Source organism: Helianthus annuus, chromosome 9 (assembly GCF_002127325.2).
Source record: "Helianthus annuus cultivar XRQ/B chromosome 9, HanXRQr2.0-SUNRISE, whole genome shotgun sequence".
Lineage (NCBI taxonomy): Eukaryota > Viridiplantae > Streptophyta > Magnoliopsida > Asterales > Asteraceae > Helianthus > Helianthus annuus.
The window spans coordinates 20649588-20669714 of record NC_035441.2 but is presented as its reverse complement, the minus strand read 5'-3'; the positions used below and the strand labels follow the sequence as shown (position 1 = coordinate 20669714).

At 41.2% G+C, this 20127-nt stretch overlaps 2 protein-coding genes across 2 annotated transcripts; both read right to left on the bottom strand.

Annotated features, from left to right (window-relative positions):
- Positions 1-16526: 16526 nt before the first annotated feature.
- LOC110874201 lies at positions 16527-17989 on the bottom strand. Its single transcript, XM_035976840.1, has 2 exons — positions 17564-17989; positions 16527-16838 (listed from the first exon to the last, which is right to left on the bottom strand). Exons 1-2 carry the CDS (start codon positions 17987-17989, stop codon positions 16662-16664), a joined length of 603 nt encoding a protein of 200 aa, XP_035832733.1. The 3' UTR covers positions 16527-16661.
- Positions 17990-18429: 440 nt separating this feature from the next.
- LOC110875461 lies at positions 18430-19152 on the bottom strand. Its single transcript, XM_022123659.1, has 2 exons — positions 19147-19152; positions 18430-19029 (listed from the first exon to the last, which is right to left on the bottom strand). The coding sequence occupies exons 1-2, from the start codon at positions 19150-19152 to the stop codon at positions 18430-18432; spliced, it is 606 nt and encodes a 201-aa protein (XP_021979351.1).
- Between the last annotated feature and the right edge of the window lie 975 nt (positions 19153-20127).

Genomic DNA, 20127 nt, shown 5'->3' with positions numbered 1-20127 from the left:
GCGAGTATCCGGACAACCAGCCAATCAGCATCCGTGTAAGCCACTAAAGAGAGATGAGGAACAGGACCAAGAAGCAACCCGTGATCAGAAGTGCCCTGAAGATAACGAATTATACGTTTTAAGGCATTCCAGTGATCCTGTCTGGGGTCATGCATGTGCATACAGATTTGTTGCACAGCGTAGGAAATGTCTGGTCTAGTGAAGGTGAGATACTGTAATGCTCCTGCAAGGCTACGATAGGTAGCAGGATCATCATGAGGAGGTCCTGAGTCAGTAGGTAATTTGGACTGAGTGTCAACCGGTGTTGCAACCGGTTTGCAAGAGTCCATGGTAGCCCGATGAATGATGTCCTGAACATATGCTTGCTGAGAGAGAAACATCTTGTCGCCAGTTCTGGTGACCTGAATGCCTAGAAAGTATGAGAGAGGGCCTAAGTCTTTCATTGCAAATTCACCGGACAATGTGTTCAATAACCGCATACGAAGGGCCTCAGTGGACGTTGTAAGAATGATGTCGTCCACGTAAATCAGAAGATAGGCAATGTCAGACCCATGATGATATATAAATAACGAGTTGTCGGATTTGCTCTGTTGGAACCCATGTATGGTGACAAAGTCGGTGAATCGCTGGTACCAGGCCCGAGGAGCCTGCTTGAGCCCGTATAAAGACTTATTCAGACGGCATACATAATCAGGGAAGTCTTTGTGACGAAAACCCAGAGGTTGATGCATGTAGACTGTTTCTGCCAAGTTGCCATGAAGAAAAGCATTCGTGATGTCCAACTGGTGAATAGGCCACGACTTGGAGAGGGCCAAAGATAATACAAGCCGAATGGTAGAGGGTTTTACCACCGGGCTAAAAGTTTCTCCACAGTCAACGCCCGTTTACTGTTTACGACCATCACACACTAAACGAGCTTTATAACGCTCCAAACTTCCATCAGACCTGAATTTATGTTTAAATAGCCACAAGCAACGAATAATATTCATATCAGGGGTCCTAGGTAAAAGCTCCCAGGTCTTATTTTTAATAAGTGCACTAAATTCGTTGGTCATGGCAGCATGCCATTCTGGAGTGGACAAAGCAACCTGTGGGTTTTTTGGGAGGGGTGCAATGGTGGAAGTATGAAGATTAAAGTGGTGCTTTGGTTTATGAATACCGCTCATAGAGCAGGTGTGAATGGTTCGAGGAGGGGGAGGAGGAGGGGGAGAGGGGGGATGAAGAGGAGCTGATGGACCGGAAGTAGATGTGGGGGCTGTTTGTTGGGTTGGGCTGGAATGTGGGTCTGGTATAGAGGAAGAGGTGGGTGCGTGAAATGGAGAGGGAGCTGGGCCGGTGTTTTGGGCCTGTGTAGCGGGCTGGGGATGCAGAGGGTGAGGTTGGAGTGGGGGTGAGGAGATGTTGGGCGGACTGTCATTGTGTGGGCCGAGGGGTTGAGAAGTAGGTGGGCCAGTGTGGTGATGTGCGGAAGGTGGGCCAGTGGGGTGATGTGCGGAAGCAGTGGTGGAGGAGTGTGATGGGCCAGTGCGTTTGTTTTGTAGGTATTCCCAAACAAGGGGGCTAATGGTTGGGTTAAGGAACTCATACGAGGGTGGGTTGGTGGGTGTTTGGATGGCGTAGGGAAATATAGTTTCTTCAAAGTGCACATGGCGAGAAATAATAAGTTGGTGGGTGGTGAGGTCAAGACACCTGTACCCACGATGATTGTTAGGGTAGCCAAGAAAAACACAAGGGTGAGAGCGAAAGTCGAACTTGTGAATTTTAGTGGAAGGTGTAAGAGGGTAGCAAAGGCATCCGAAAGTACGAAGGTGCTCATACTCCGGTGTGCAATTATAAAGGAGGGAAGTGGGAGATTTGAAGTTGTGAAGTTTGCTGGGTAAGATGTTGAGGAGGTAGGTGGCAGTTTCAAGGGTATGATGCCAAAGGTTAGGGGGTAGAGAAGCTTGGGCAAGAAGGGTGCGAATCATGTTATTAATGGTGCGGATTTTGCGTTCCGCTTTACCATTTTGAGAAGATGTATAGGGACATGAAAACCGAAAATGCATGCCATTATGATTGCAGAAGTTGTAGAACTGTTGATTTGCATATTCTTTACCATTGTCACATTGAAATTGTTTGATTTTACGTTCAAATTGAGTGTGGATTAAATTGTGAAAGGTGGTGAAGGTATGGAAGACATGAGATTTATTAGATAAGGGAAAAGTCCACAAGAAATTTGTAAAATCATCCAAAAACAAAATATAATATTTGTGACCCCCTGTACTGAGTATGGGAGAGGTCCACAAATCATTGTGAACAATGTCAAATGCAGAACAAGTAGAATTAACGGAATCATAACAGGGCAATTTAACACTTTTGCCAAAAACACAAGATTGACAAAGTGTATTATTAAGTTTTCCGTAATCAATAAACGATGGAAGTTTTAAAGACTGAAGCAAATTATTTCCAGGATGACCCAATCGTTGATGCCAGCGATCTTGGGAGACAGCAACAAAGGAGGATGGTTGGGTGTTCTTGAGTGGTAGAGGCTCAGTGAGTGGATAAAGGTCGCCGGTGCTATTGCATCGTAGGATAGGAGCCCGAGTTTTGAGATCCTTCACAAGAAAGCCAAAAGGGTCAAATTCCACAGAAACTAAATTGTCAGTGGTAAGGCGACGGACAGATATGAGATTTTTAATTATATTAGGGGCAAAAAGGACATTGTTCAGTTTAAGTGGTGGGTAGGGTGGTGGGAGGACTTGGTTGCCTTGTGCCACAACAGGTATAGATGTACCATTACCAACAATAATAAATTTATTAGTACACTTATTAAAGTTAGACAGGGAGTATATACCTTGCTGATTGGCAGAGTGCGAGGTGGCTCCAGTGTCCATGATGCCTTGATCTGGTGGGTTTAGCGCCAGAGAGTAAAGTGCATGTTCAATATCTGTAGGGGAGTAATTGGTGTGATGGGCCTGATCAGGTCGTGGGCCAAGAATCCCCTGAGAGGTTTGTGTATTGGGCGTAGATGGGTAAGGGCAGGGGGTTTGGGCCACGTTGTTGGATTTAAGCATGGAGGCCCATTGTGTAGCAGTCCAATTACTTGGAAAAACAATATAGGGGTGAGTTGGTGTGTTGGAGTTCTGGGAGGTGGTACGGTTGTGGGAATTGAAATGCCGGCCTCGGCCTCGGCCTCGACCACCACGAGGGCGGCCTTGGCTTCGGTTCGAGTTGGGTAAGGGAGCCGGCTGAGGTGTTGTAGAAGAGTAGGTTGAAGTGTTTGTGTGTAGGGCAGCAGCGGCCGATTGGGATCCCCGGGTTACTTGACGTTTCTTCTTGAGTTCTTCCTGATTCAGACGGGAGCGGACTTCACTGAAGGGGGCTAGCGGGTCACGGTTCTGAAGGACAGTTGAGATACTGTCGTATTGCTCCGTCAATCCGGTTAAAACCTGTAAAACAAGCATGCGATTATTGACTGGAGAGCCCACGGCTGCGAGTTGATCGGAAATCTGTTTGGCATGATCACAATAGTCACCCATGGAAGCAAAATTCTCAAGAGAAAGGTTGGCGAACTCTTGACCCAGAAAAATAGCACGAGTGTTCTGATTATCATTAAATTCATTCTCAACAGCCGTCCAAGCCTCAAGAGCAGTCTGGCCTGGTTGAATAATTATGCGGAGAAGAGGCTGCGAGATAGTAGCATATATCTATTGTTTAACCAAAGCGTCCAGTTTGGTCCAGAGGTGTTCAGCAGCGATTGCGGCTGCGTCGTCTTTGTCTTTGGCAGCAGCAGCGGTGTCAGAAGAAGATGTAGCAGCCGACTTTTTGGGAGAAAGATGGTCGATGACATCATACACTTGACAGTGGACCTGGAAGAGAGTTTTCCAGGTACTGTAATGTGTAGAGTCCTTCTCAAGTAGGATGGGAATATGGGATTTTATATGAGTCACCATGAGGGCTGGGTGAAGCGGGTTAGAATCCATGAGGGACAGATGGTGAGTGATCGGAGAAGATAAAAGACAAGAAAAGCAGCCGGCAGAGGAGATGCAGCGGCGGCAGAGGGAGGAATTAGGGTTGGGATCGATGAATTAGGCTGATACCATATTTGTAATTGAAATCGTGCCTTCATTGTATTGATTAGATAATCATATATAGTACAATGATCTCCTATAATTATGGAGATGATTTCTACAATTTGAGATAATTACAAATTTACTAAATATACACATATTAATAGTATTAATCCATAACATATATGAGGAATAGTGTCTATTTTATCTTTTATGAGTTTATTATTAGGGAAATTGGCCTGTAATAATCTCACATAGACCTTATTGGCCATTAATAATCCCACCTTAGAATATTCCCCCCATCAGTCTCACCTTTCACCTATTTTTCCTACAATGGTCCCCCGTTAAAAAAATTTAACGGAGTTAAGCTTTTTTCCAAATTACATACAGATTTTTTAGGGCTTTCGATTAGAACGACGATACGAGTCCATTGATGTAAAACTTGCCTCGAAACGATGCTCCAAACGATGAAAACGACGCTTCAATTCGGGTGTTTAATTTTTCAAATAACCAAAATCAAGTCACTTGGAACATCATTTCGAAGTAAGTTTTATATCAATGGACTCGTATCATCGTTCTGATCAAAAGCCCTAAAAAATCTGTTTGTAATTTGGAAAAAAGTTTAACCCCGTTAAGTTTTTTTAACGGGGGACCATTGTAGGAAAAATAGGTGAAATGTGAGACTAGTGGAGGTAATATTCTGAGGTGGGATTATTAATGGCCAATAAGGTCTTGGTGGGATTATTACAGGCCAATTCCCCTTATTATTATTATCAAATTTTTTTTGTGAACTTTAATGTTTTTCATTATAAAACTTTAGATTTTTATAACTTTTCCACAAAAGTTAAAATGAGTTTAGTTTTTTCATTAGTTTTTCTTTAGGCTTTTTCTCGGATATGATCGCCGTTTGGTGACTACTTAGTACGGTATTTAGTGGTCACATTTAATCCGTCAGGTTTTTTTTTACCCCCTCGATTTTCTAATAAGTGTCTTATAAATTCTACTTCGTCTATGTGTCACGTTACATGAGTCAATTAGTGTTAGAATTTTTATTTTTATATTATGTTGATCGTCGTTCATTTGTTACTTACAATTGTTTTACGCTGCCTCTTGTAGGTCCCTTTTCTCGGAGGATCGAGAACAAACCTAAACCTTGTTATACTAACCCACTAGCGAGTGCGGAATCCAAGCTAGTAGGCAAACCGGGATGAAGCAAGAACAAACACAAGAACACACAAAGTTCACCGATTAACACCACTTGTATTAATACGTATGAAGGTTTACGGTTACAAGCACAATGTTTACAATCTTGTTTGCAAACTCTCTAAAGTGTGTGTGTGTGTGTTTTCCAGCAGAGTTTCTCTAACTCTCCAAATGTGCATCTATACAACACTAACACACTGCATGGGTATTTATACCCATACACAGCAGGTCTTGGTCGAAGGATCGATAGATGGTCCGAAGGATCATCTATCGATGACAGGGAGCTCGAACGATCAGCGTGGACATCGAAGGATCATCCTTCGATGTCTAATGGTCGAACCATATCTTTCGAGCACCTCGAAGGATGATGCGTATCCTTCGAGGCTATCCTTCGATCCAGACAAACATCATGTTGTCCAAGTCAAACTAGGAGGATAGTTGACTTGGTCAACTTACAGACTGATTTAGGACATCGTTTACATACAGACCGAATACAGACAAAGTACAGACACAAGTGCACCAACAAACTCCCCCTTGGCTGTAGCTTTGTCTTTATCTTGTCTTTATCTTCTATAGATGTAGACTTGTCTCGAACTTCGACAGTCTTTGGTCTTCGAGTTTCCAAAACTCTGATGTCCTTTCAAGTCTTCATGGTCGGAGGATCTTCAAAGTCTTCACGTCTTGAAAGCAGAGAGTGTATCAACAAACTACCCGTATCATGTAGGAAGTGTGTTGACAAACTCCCCCTTAACATAAGCTCCCCCTTGAGTTATGCTCGTGAATGGACTTTATCTTTATGAAGTGAGATCCTTGTGGTGTTGAAGATGGCCAGCGGCAACTCGATCATCTTCGTCTTTTGAGCGCCTTCTCGTCGTGTCTTCATTCCAAAGCTTGTCATCGACCATGTTCTCCTAGCCCTTAGAATCTGCACATGCAAGAAATCTAAACGCGTAATGAGAACAACTGCTTGGAACATAGTATAAACAAATGACACACGAATGACCATGTCACAATCAAACACCGTCCGACAGTTTGAAAGTTTAATAAATTTTTTTTCAATTTTAGCCTTTAACTTTCAAAACATGCAAATTTCGACCGTTTATGAAGATTTAGTCAATTCGGTTTTCGTTCAGGTTTCAGGCAACGAAGACTTGAGCTCCAACATCGTACGATCGAAAATAAAGTAGAAAGAAAATCTTTTTGGCTTTTATAAAGTTTATATTAAAACACAGATTTTAGGTGTGTTTTTGAAATTAAAAGACAACAATTTTAATATCCTTTGAGTGTTATCAAACGACATCACCGCTAATGTCGTGCTGATATGCACCAAACGACGAAACTGTTTAAAAGAAAAACAATAAAAGTTAAGCAGTAAATAAATATATACAGACATTCTTTTTGCGAGTTTCGAGGGTAAGAGAATCATATCAGTGTACGGTCATGCCAAAACACTCTTGTTGTTCAGTTAGTTAACATTAAGATAAGCATCCTATAACAATTATCGGTATTGTTATCCACTTAAGCTCAACTTATCAGATGTAATCATGTTTAGAGGATACGTTAATGTATGATTTATACTTACCGACCGGTGTTCATCCACATCACGACACATTCCCGTATCAAGGTATGCACGAGAGTTCATCTTACCGGTGAGTATACCGATTATCATCTGTTTGACCGTATAAAATTGTGAGATACTCACTTATTTTGATTTGAAAACAAGTCCTATGTGATATAATCACTTATTGATGAGGAACTTGATTTTCGTATGCATGAGGGCACAGGTGCAAGTCCGTGAACAGGTCAGTACTTCCGTACAGCAGAGAGACGAACTTGACACCCGGATAAATGTGATATTTTATCACTTATTTGATTTGGACATGTGATTGTTTATCACTTATTGAGGTCGAATGCAGTATGCAATATGTACACGTATGTATAGTATCATGGAAGATCTAGACTTGCGTCCCCGTTATTTTTCGGTAAAAGATACAACCATGATACCCAGATGATAAGCAGCATAAAGACCGAATATCTCAGAACCTCGGCAATCTATCAAACGAAATTTCGGTACTAAGACCATATGCCAATGAATGGTTCCCACCTGGTCTTCAGTCGGTTAAGATTTATATCACCCTGCACACTTTAAAATGATTGTGAGCCTACCGATACATCTTATATAGAGCTGCTTATCGTTTTGCATTTAAGGTTTAAAGAGGTTAGGATAGACCACTGATGTACTATCATTTTCTCTTTTGCTCTCCAGGAAACTCATTTTTGATTTTCTACTGTTTTTGTGTTTTTGAAATTTTTCGATGTTTTTGTATTTTCCGATTTTTGGATTTACTCCCCCTAAAATCAACAAACTAAGATAAATTTAAAAACACACAAAGATATTTACAAAAATGATTTTCCGATGTTGGTTTACTCTTGCTTGACCTTAATGCCATTTACCAATAATAAGAAGTCAAATCTAGATTTGTCAAAAGCTTTGGTAAATAAGTCGGCACGTTGGTCATCGGTGTGGACCTTAACAACATCGATTAGCCTTTTCTCAAAGCAATCACGTATAAAGTGATATTTGATTTCGATATGTTTGGTCTTTGAATGCTGCACAGGATTTTTAGTGATATCTAAAGCAGCAGAATTATCAACGTATATAGGAGTAGTTAGGAATTCAAAACCGTAGTCCCGCAATTGTTGTTGGATCCAAAGAACTTGTGAACAACAACTTGATGCAGCAATGTATTCAGCTTCGCATGTTGATGTAGCGACACACGTCTGCTTCTTGCACTGCCAGGTGACTAGGCGATTTCCTAAAAACTGACATCCAGCCGTTGTGGATTTGCCGTCGATTTTACATCCGCCAAAATCAGAATCACTGAATGCGACCAAGTCAAAGTTATTATCCCCAGGATACCACAGACCGGTGTCTGGATAAGCCTTCAAATAACGAAAAATCCTTTTGACAGCTGCAAGATGTGAGGCCTTCGGGTTGACTTGATATCTGGCAAGCAGGCATGTTGGGTACATTATATCTGGCCTTGATGCTGTGAGGTACATAAGGGATCCGATCATCGCGCGATAGTATGAAGGGCTAACAGGTTCACCCTTTACGTCAGGAGTTATTCCGTGATTAGTTGGCAATGGGGTACCAATGGGCGTTGCATCGGACATCTGGAACCGGCTCAAGATGTCTCCAACATATTTAGTCTGATGGATGAATATCCCAGACTCCGTTTGTTGCACTTGTAGGCCCAAAAAGAAATTCATTTCCCCCATAGCACTCATCTCGAATTTATCCTGCATGATGCGCTCGAAATTCCTACACAAAACATCATTAGTAGAACCAAAAATAATATCATCAACATATACCTGAACCAGAAGAAGATCCCCATCTTGTTCTTTGATGAAGAGAGTACAATCGATAAGACCTCTTCGAAAACCGTTCTCCAGCAGATATGTAGATAAGGTTGCATACCAAGCTCGTGGCGCTTGATGAAGACCATAGAGAGCTTTGTTGAGCAACCAAACCCGATCGGGATGAACAGGATCTTCAAAACCTGGAGGCTGTTCGACATATACCTCTTCTTCAACCACACCATGTAGAAATGCACTTTTGACATCCATCTGGTAAACCTTGAATCCTTTGAATGAGGCATAAGCCAGAAAGATCCGAATAGCTTCCAGACGTGCAACTGGTGCATAGACTTCGTTGTAGTCGATACCCTCTATCTGACGAAAACCTTGAACGACTAAACGAGCTTTGTTTCGAATTACCACTCCACGGTCGTCTTTCTTGCATTTGAAGACCCATCGAGTGCCAATCTTCTTGTAATTCTCAGGCTTTTCAACAAGCTTCCAAACACCCAGCTTGTGAAATTGCTGTAATTCTTCCTGCATGGCCTCAACCCAAGCACTGTCTTTCAATGCTTCTTTCCACGACTTTGGTTCTTCTTGTGACACATAACACGCGAAGGACCAGTCATTTTGTTGACCAGACTCTCTTATAGCTGAATACAAACCAGCATTCCGGTTGTTTCTCAGCTGATTACGCGTCTGCACACCGCGATGGACATCTCCTATGATATTCTGCTGGGGATGGGTATCGTGAATCCGCATTTCAGGATTATCTGGCACACGAGCATTGATACCCAAATTGTTCAGATTAAGATCAACAACCAACTCCACACCAGGAATGTGGTTAGAAGTGGATGCATTCCCTTCAGCAGTATCGATATTCTGCGTATGAGGTGTATCACCAGAGGCACCTTGAACAGGAGCAGCTGGAGCTGAAGATCCTTCGGCTGCATCATGATATTCATCATCTTCAGAAGAGTCATTATAATCAGCAGCATCTTCATAAACCTCATTTTGAACCATATTGTTGACTGACGTAGAAGCTTGAGGGTCAACAACAATAGGTCTGACCAATGGCGAGACAGCAGCGTTGTCACTTTCTAACAACATCCGAGCCGCTGCTGATTCTTCGTCAAAGGTTGGCAGATTGAAGGAGTTAAATAATCCATCATAATCGAACATCCACGGATCACCCGGAGCCCTAACAGGACTCGTGTACCTTTGAACCCTAACTTCACTCCATAGCTCAATCTTTTTGGTAGCTAGATTCCAAACACGAAAATTCGGAGTTGCATATCCAAGGAAGAAACCCTCGATAGCTCGTGCACCAAACTTTCCATCCGGCTCAATCATAGTACAAGGAGCACCAAACGGTTCAAGGTAAGAAAGATCCGGTTTCCTTCTCTGAAGGAGTTCGAAGCAAGTCTTGCCATGTCTCTTAACTGTAAGAACTCTGTTCAACGTGTAGCAAGCAGCCGATACAGCCTCTCCCCAGAATTGAATAGGGAGTTCCGACTCTACTAACATTGTTCTTGCAGTTTCAATAATAGTCCGATTCTTCCTCTCAGCGACACCATTTTGTTGTGGAGTATAACGAGAACTGTACTCATGAAGAATGCCTTTAGAAGTACAAAACTCATCCATAACTTGATTCTTGAATTCAGTTCCATTGTCGCTTCGGATCCTTTTCACTTTCAACGTATAGAGATTTTCCAACATTGTAAGAAGATCCTTGAGGATGCCAGGAGTTTCACTTTTGTGTGCCATAAAGGATACCCAAGAAAATCTAGAATAGTCATCAGTAACTACTAAACAATAAGCATCACCAAACGTTGTCTTGTGCTTCATAGGTCCAAAAAGGTCCATATGAAGACGTTCGAGTGGCATGCTGACAGTGTTGATTTTCTTCAAAGGGTGAGACTTCTTCGTTTGCTTCCCCTTTTGGCACGAGACACAGATATCTTGTAGATGAAAACTTCTAACAGGCACACCATTCACAAGATTATTTTTCACCAAATGGTTCATCTTTCTCAAGTGAATGTGCCCCATTCTTCTGTGCCAAGATATAGACTCCTTTTCTGTGGCTTTTGAGACAAAACAAGTAACTTGTGCAGATGTAGTAATCGCTTGGCTCATATCGAGAATATAAAGATCATTAACTCTCGGAGCCGATAAGAGAACCCATTCTTGTGGAATTTTGAATCCAGGCTTCAGCACATAACAGCCAGCATCATCAAAAATCACTGAGAACTTTTTATCGCAGATTTGCGACACACTGAGAAGATTGTGATCAATTTGCTTCACATAATTGATCTTATCAAAGCACACGATGCCATTGGAGATACTTCCTTCTCCAGTGATGTACCCTCCTTTATCACCCGCAAAAGCAACATACCCTCCTCTAATATTTCTCACGTCGTATAGGAGTCGTAAGTCGCCAGTCATGTGCCTGGATGCCCCACTATCAACAATCCAATGACTATTAATAGTTCCTCCTAGAACATCCTGCACATGTCAAATAAACACATCAGTTGAGAATGGGGACCCAAGCCTTAGTGGTCTTGGGTCGTCCCTTGGCATCACGATACGTAAGCTCTATCTCCTGATGGTTTTCAAGAACAACTGCTCCCCCTGAATTGTCACCCGATTTAGGTAACCAAGTTTGTCTTTGCCTACCAGCTTTTGAAGATTCTGGTTTTATAGGTTGTGACACTCTTGGTTCCTTTTGAACTGTTTTAACTTCAGATTTTAAAGCTTTTTCAACAGTTTTTATGTTCTTACGTCGTTGTTTAGTTTCTTGTTCTTTTACAGTTCGTTTATCTTGTTTAGGTGAAACTGACCGACGTTGAGGGTGAACTGCTTCAGGTGGAGCCTTTTCAACCAACTTCTTCTTTGGAGCATTTGGGCAATTTCTGATAATGTGCCCAATTTCTCCACATTTGAAACAAGTTCTCCTTTCAACAGTTTTAGGAGAACTTGATCGACTACCAGATGTTGAGCTTGTAGAACCTGAGGTACTTGCTCTTTCATCACACCCGTTTGTGTGTTGGGTGTAATTGTTATCACTGTTTCGTTTCAAAATCTTGACTTGTTGTACAAAATCAGTGTTTGATTTGTTTTCAAAAGTCTCAATTTTATCTGTACCTTTTGATGCTACAAACTTAACATCTTTTCCTTTCTTCATGTAACGAGCTCCTTTTGATTCAACTTTAGCCTTTGGCTTTGGAACTCGTTGTGGTTGTTTACCCTTAGAAGCAGTCGGTTGTTGAGTGGTTGGAGATTTTTGATTGCCAAACTGTTTCCTAATCTCAGCCTTAGGAATTGGATCACATTGTGTTACCACAATTCCCGGCAGTGTTTTTCCCAAAAATTTGTTTGTATTGTCTTCAAAGACTTTGTCAATCAAAGATTTATTTACATTTTTAATTGGAAAAACATGATCTGAATAGATTTTATTATCTCCAACCAAGGTGTACAACACATTACTGCTTTTAACAGTAGACACACCTGTCTTATCAACCTTGACAGGATCAATCACTTGCTTCTCAACAGATGGAACCTCAGGAGTATCAGGATCACAAAGGATGTGATTCTCTCGTGGAATATCTACTCCTTTCATCTTGCTAAGTGATTTATCCTGATCACTTACAGCCACATCTGATTCATCATCCGATGTCTCATAGTCCTCGATAATTAGAGGACTTTGTTTCATGGATGGTGAAGTTTCTTGTTCCTTAGGGGCTGTGTTTGAAGAACTGTCCGATTTGAACCCTAGGCCAGTAGAAAATTCCTCCAAGTTCAAAGGCACACTGGGTTCATACCGAGGCATTTCCTCTTCATCGGGCATCTTGGTATAGTTGTCCATCAAAGGGGGTGGACACGCCTTATACCCTACACCTTTCACGTTACCTTTCAGTTGTTGAACGTCTATGATGTGATCAAGCACAAATCGGGAGTTAGAATAACTATCCAATTTCTGTTTGATCGCATCATGCTTGCATTGGGCAATGGCTAATTGCTTCTTAGTTTCTTCCACAAGGTTAATGTATTCATTTATACTTACTTGTTTGTGGTAAACTACTTTGTTAACCTCGGACACATTTTTCTTTAATGTTTCTATTACAGATTTAAATTCTTTTTCATTCCGGGTTAAAGCCATGTTTGCCTCTTGGCATTTTGACAGTTCAATAACCAAATTCTGATTATGACTATGAAGCTTTTCTGATTCAAGCTTCATCTCTGCACATGATTTACAAATACTAGGAGCAGGAGGTTCAGAAGTTACCTGACTAGTAGAGGCTGAACCATTTGCCATAAAGGCAGTTTGAAAAGAAAAAGCTCCATCTTCAGAGAATAGCTTTTCCATTTCCGTTGATGTAGCAGCAGCCTTCCTAATCAGAATTGATTTCTGACATTTAAGCTCATCAGCTTCATTCAGTAGCTCCTGTATATCATCATCTCCTTCTTCATTCACATCAGGCTCTGAGTGATTATCCCCAGAAACAGAGCCTTCTTCATCCGAACTGCCAGAATAACCAGAACTGTCATCGCTTCCAGAAGATTCTTCCTTTTGAACCTGCTCGATGACCTTAGCATACAATGCAGTTCCACTTCCCTGATCACCATCACCAAACTGAACTGACCAGTCACATCCTTCATCAGCTTGAACAGCCAAAGCCCGATTGTGATTGGTAGCTCCAGGCTGTCCCTGATTGTTATTCACTGCCACCATCCTCCTCTCACGGTTTTCTTGTTGGGCATTCACGTTCGTCTGGTTTCTGAAAGGGTTGTGATTGCCGTGTTTTGTTGGTCGAGTGCACTCACGTTTAAAGTGCCCTTTCTCGCCACAGTTAAAACACGTGACGGCATTAATATCAAACCCATACTTCGTGTTTTTCTTTCCTTCCAACGAAGTTCTTCCAGTTCGTGCCATGAAATCTTTTGCCCTTCTAACCGCACTAGCAAAAGCCCATTTAATATCCATCAACTCCATTTCTTCCTTGTCGATCTGATCATAATCTTCATTGGTCATGTTGATGTTTCCAAGCTGACCAGCTACCAAACCACAGTAAGCACTGACCATGGTGTTGATAATTTCCATATGTTCCTTAGCAACTTCAATGCTAAGGTGTGAAAGATTTGAGTTGTCGACTCGGATTGTGTGATGACTTTGAGGCTGAGGTTGAGGATTGCTTGTATAGTGAGCTTGCTGTTGTTGTTGTTGAGGTTGTGGTTGTGGCTGTGTTGGAACAGGAATATAGGACCTCGGATCGAATTGAGGTTGTGGTGGAGCAGCTGTTGATTGAGGAAATGGAAAGGAACTTGTATTGGACACAAAAGCAGTTTGAAGCTTCGGTTGCTGAACAGAACTAGCTGAAGGACCAAAACCAGGCAAATACATTTCTGTATTCTGAGGAGCTGGAGCACGCCTTGCTTTCCTAATTTCTTCATCATTTTTATGTTCCAGCTTCTGAATGAACTCATAGATGTTAATCTCATCTAGAGCTTTAGTATGCTTCAACAACTCAATAAACGAACTCCATTTTGGGGGTAGGGCGTCAGCAAACCTATTCACCATGTCTTGTTGAGTAGCTGCCACCCCATAAGCACACATTTCACTAATCAAATGATAGAAACGTGTGGTCATATCATTCAGAGTCTCGTTTTCCAAAAACTGAAAAGATTCAAATTCTTTCTTCAACAAATCATGCCTAGACTTTCGAGCGGCTGCATTGCCTTCTCCTCTAGCAACTAAGGCATCCCACAATGCTTTCGTGGTCTTGCAATATGAAAACTGATGGTAGATGTCTTTGTTGAGTGCTTGAGTAAGTATGGCATAGGCCTTTTTCTCCAATTCATAAGCCTTCTTGTCATTTTCAAGCATGTTGGCGTAACCTTCTGAAGTGGATGCTCTACTTTCAAGACTTTCATTGAATGCATTGACAAAACACATCCAAAGGTCGGTGCTTTGTCCTTGAACATATGTGTGAAAGCGGCCTTTCCATGATGGAAAATCGTTCATGTGGTTCAGCTTTGGTGGACGATTGTTACTGCCTGTTTCACTCTCACTAATCAGAAGATTCTGAAGACTTTGACTTTGATTGGATACCAAAGCCCATTGACAGGAACTTATTGATTGTTGTTGTTTCGGAATGGCACTCGTCATATACTCAGCCATAGACATCTGTTTCAGATCTGGTTGTGGATCCGTACTCCAATCCCAAGGACTTGTGCAACTCATTGTGATCAAAAATCAATAAATAACCTACACACCACAAACTGTCAACAACAAACAGACAACAATTGAAAGATACAATCTGATCGAAAGATCAAGACTTGTTCGAAGGATCAACAGTGATCGAAAGATTACTGTTGAGTTTCGAGCAATAGTCTTCGAAAGATTCTCAATGAAAGATCCTTATCTTTCGACTGATTATCACGAAAGATTCAATGTTCGAAAGATTTATATCTTTCGAATACTGATCTCGAAGGATTCACAATGAAAGATCCTTATCTTTCGAGATGTATCCTTATCTTTCGGACAACCAACTTTCGAAAAGATTCCAACTACGAAGGATAACCCTTAGACTTCGAAAGACTACTCGAAGGATGCTTATCTTTCGAGCTGCCTTTGATCGAAAGATGTCGAAGGATATCTTTCGATGTCGAAGGATATCTTTCGAATCCTCTGACACACCTGACACGAAAGGACAGGTTGGTGAAAAGGTGATGTGTTGATGTACCAACTTTCGGCAGAAAGGATGGTTCTGCAACAACTTTTCACCAAACAATTGACTTTCAAAAATTTTGCCAAAATAAGCAACCTTATCTTCAAGAACTGGTCACCGGAAACACACCGGAGATATGGCCGGAAAAATCAAAGTTTCACAAAGACAATTTTTATGTTACCCAAACCGACCCCGAACACTCCCGATAGGTTTAGTACGCGTTTTTATGCAGAAAACTACCAAAAACGGTTACTAAACCAAGTGTCCAAACACACCAAGAACTTGAACAAACCGGTTTTAAACAAGGTAAAGAGCGAGGCTCTGATACCACTTGTAGGTCCCTTTTCTCGGAGGATCGAGAACAAACCTAAACCTTGTTATACTAACCCACTAGCGAGTGCGGAATCCAAGCTAGTAGGCAAACCGGGATGAAGCAAGAACAAACACAAGAACACACAAAGTTCACCGATTAACACCACTTGTATTAATACGTATGAAGGTTTACGGTTACAAGCACAATGTTTACAATCTTGTTTGCAAACTCTCTAAAGTGTGTGTGTGTGTGTTTTCCAGCAGAGTTTCTCTAACTCTCCAAATGTGCATCTATACAACACTAACACACTGCATGGGTATTTATACCCATACACAGCAGGTCTTGGTCGAAGGATCGATAGATGGTCCGAAGGATCATCTATCGATGACAGGGAGCTCGAACGATCAGCGTGGACATCGAAGGATCATCCTTCGATGTCTAATGGTCGAACCATATCTTTCGAGCACCTCGAAGGATGATGCGTATCCTTCGAGGCTATCCTTCGATCCAGACAAACATCATGTTGTCCAAGTCAAACTAGGAGGATAGTTGACTTGGTCAACTTACAGACTGATTTAGGACATCGTTTACATACAGACCGAATACAGACAAAGTACAGACACAAGTGCACCAACACCTCTCTGCAATGATTTTACACCACATCCCCGCAACTAGGGGGCTATTCACTAGTTGACAAAATTTGGTCATAATCGATCAAAAAAGTACACGAAACAAGGAAAGGAAGACGGGTCAGAAACTGTTATACAATATTTCTATTATCATAAGCATGATTCGTCGAGCCTATGACACTGCAGCAATCGGAAACTGTTATGAAGCTTCTTGTACGAAACTTGATGCTGCTAGGTTCGTATCAGAAACTTCTTCATCAGCGTCCCAAAGAAAGTGCGCATAAGCAGCCATAACATAACTGTATCATAATCAAATGATTATTCTTCAGTCAAACAATAAAAATAGCATAATCTACATATCAAAATGAATATGTTTAGCTTACCTGTCATCTGGAGAAGCTTTAACCGCTTGATCGAAGTAACTCTGCGCACGCGATGCAACCTTTTGCGTCTCCCAAATCAAATCAGCATACATTGACAAAGCATTTGCATCACTAGGGTTAGCCAGTATTGCTCTACTGCAGTACTCTTCAGCTCTCAAAACATCACCTTTAACCTGTTTAAGATTGTTAATCAAAACCCACATTCACATAACAAGAATATTGAATCTGGATCTAGTAAATATAGGGTTCTTCAAAAAGCTCGTGGCTTGCTTTAAATCAGTTCGTTTGTAAACGAGCCGAGCTACAGCCAAGGTAAGCTGATTCGTTGGCTCCCTCGTCTGGCTCATATAAAATAAATCTCAAATTTTAATATAGATAAATTATAACCCAAAGTTTGATATATATATATATATATATATATATATATATACATATATATATATACATATATATACACACACATATCAATTGAAAATTCTACAGTTAATATATTTTGCATAAAAAATATATTTTTTGTTTACATATTTATCAATATGTGTAAAAAATACAAAATTTAAAAATATACAATCTGACTTGAGCTCAACATTTCAGCTAGTGAAGATACACGAGCCGGGCGTTCAGTTTTAAGAACTCGAGCCCAAGCTCACTCTGGTTCGCTCAGCTCGGCTCATCTCATCTCGTTTACATACCTATAGGTAAATACTATAGGTAAATAACGTAAATGATGAATATAAGTATATGACAATTGATAAACGAGCAGGCTCAAGCTTTTCACAAGACGCGTTCAACCTTAACATTCCACCTCGTTAAGATAAATGACCCAGCCTTCTCGACTCAGTTTGCAAACGAGTCAAGCCCAACCCTAGGTAAATATATGAACATGATAATGGATAACTACCTCTTTCAAATACTTAGCATAATTGCCCAGAACCAACGAACTACTCGGGTTCGCTTCAATCATACTCCTATAAAACCCATCCATACCATCACCACCATTATCACAACCCTCATTGCCACCACCACCACCACCACAAATCCTCCCGCCACCACCACCTACACCCACACCATCCACCACAACCATTACTTCAACTGCAACAACAGACGAGATCAAACAGCTTGCATTGTTCAGTGAATTCCTGCGTGATGAACGTGAAAGAGTGACCAAATCATCACCCTCTAATGATGAGGATTTTGTGATATTTTTAGGTGAATGTAATGAGAGAGTTGGTGATTTTAGGATGAAATCGGGTGGTGATGAGGGTAATGGTTTGGGGTTTTGTTGTTGGAACCATGAAGTGCGGGAGGGGGTTGATGAGAGGAGCATTTTGAAAAACCCTGATTGTAAATCTTGAAAGACGCTTTAGGGAGATTTGAGATAGATCGGTATAGATGTGTAATTACGAGAGAGAAGATGAGTGTGAATATATTTATAGGGGACAGATTATGGAAAAAGACAAAAGTTGGTGAGAGAACAGTACTTTGCAAAGTAGCTGATTTTAAATTAGGGTGTAGGCATGTTGGTTGGGTGTAAAATCAAACGATATTGGTTTGGAAAGAGTTGAGTTGGCAACGGTATGTTATGTAGTTTTTTGTTTTTTTTTTTTTTTTTTTTTTTTTTTTTTTTTTTAAATGGGCAACCACACTTTATATATATATATATATATATATAAAGGGTCAGCAAGATGCTGGAAACAAACAAAATCCGCAAGACTACAACAAAAGAAAAAAAACGGATTACAAAATATCAACTATATCAAAATCCTTCTACTTCTCCCACTTTGGCTTCTTGAGCTTTGATCTGTTACTAATCCAAAGGAAAGCATCCTCCTTTATATGCTCCACCGTTTTGATAATAGGAATAAAAATGCCCTTGAACACCTTCTCGTTCCTTGCACTCCAAAATCTCCAAACGGTCGCCATCACAATCGTATACACGATTCTATTCCAGTTTTTATCTCCCAGGTTTTGATTGATGCCCAAGATAAACTCATCAAGTTTATTCCTTGATATGAAGTTTATCCGCAGCCAAGCAAGAATACTCCACCAAACGCATTGAGCCCATAAGCAGTTAACAAAGATATGGTCCGGATCTTCGTCATATAACCCGCAACGAGGGCAGACACTATCCGTGAGCGGAATACCCCTTTGGATCAGCCCAACTTTTGAAGCGATTTTGTCCAACAAGGCCCTCCACAACAGGTAATTAACTTTCGGTGGCGCCCAATTGTTCCAAGCGAAAACTAACGAACCGTTATCCTCCGCCATCGTAGCCTTCTCGATGTCGGATCTAACCTGTCTAACCGAAAAAGACCCACCCGTATCACTTCTCCATTTCCACGAAGATCCTTCCCGCACCAGGTTCTCCTTTATATTGATACCAATATTAGACAGAGCCGAATCAACCGAACCAATATCCTTCCAAACTTCAGGAGTGGATTTTTTTTAACGGAATCAAAGATTTGGATTGAGTATTTGAATTACCTCCATGAATAGCAGCCACGACCTCTGCCCACAGTTGGTTTGGGTTTTCTTTAATCCTCCACCACCACTTGGTTAGCATCGCATGGTTATAACCTTGAATGGCCCCGAGACCCATACCCTCGGCCTTCCTGGACTTAAGCAGAAAATCCCAATGTATCCACCTAAGTTTATGCCTCGTATCCGTCTTCCCCTAAATAAACTCCCTCCTGGTCTTCTCAAGCTTTTGAATGATGCATTTCGGAGCAGCAAATAAAGATAAGTAATATGCCGGCAAGCTTCCCAGAACCGATTTGGCTAAAGTCATCCGACCTGCAAACGAGAGATATCTAGCTTTCCATTTTGAGAGTTTTGATGCGAATCTATCAATCACCAGTTTCCAATACTTCACTTTCTTCATGTTTACACCAATCGGGATTCCCAAATACATAAACGGGAGAGATCCAACATCACATCTAACAATATTTGCTAGTCGAGCCACTTCATTCTCTTCCACTCCTATGCCAAATAACTTACATTTGTGTCGATTTACCTTAAGGCCCGTCACCAAATTAAGCCATCTTAATAAACGGTTTAAAGCTACCACATTTTCTTCCGACCAAATGCCTATAAAAATCACGTCATCCGCATAACAGAGATGAGTGATATTAGGGCCCCCATTCGGCAATTGGCAACCTTGGAAAAAGCCCAAAGTGATTGCCCTATTAATAAACAAGCTAATAACTTTCGTCGCTATGATAAAAAGAAACGGGGAGAGAGGGTCCCCCTGTCTTAAGCCTCCATACCGGAAGTGAGACAACCCTTAACCCAAGAGATCCATTTATTTGGGAAAGACATTTTTTCCATCATCCCGAGGAGGAATTTCCAATTGATAAAATCGTAGGCCTTCTCAAAATCAACTTTGAACACTAACAACTTAGTCTTTGATTTCTTAGCACTCACAATCAACGGACTATCAAAAATATTACGACCTCCAACAAAGGC

Coding starts and splice junctions, on each gene's coding strand:
- LOC110874201 (XM_035976840.1), bottom strand. CDS start 17,989: ATGCTCCTCTCATCAACCCCCTCCCGCACTTCATGGTTCCAACAACAA. Junction 16,839..17,563: donor ATGCTAAGTATTTGAAAGAG/GTAGTTATCCAT, acceptor AATCTTAAACAG/GTTAAAGGTGATGTTTTGAG.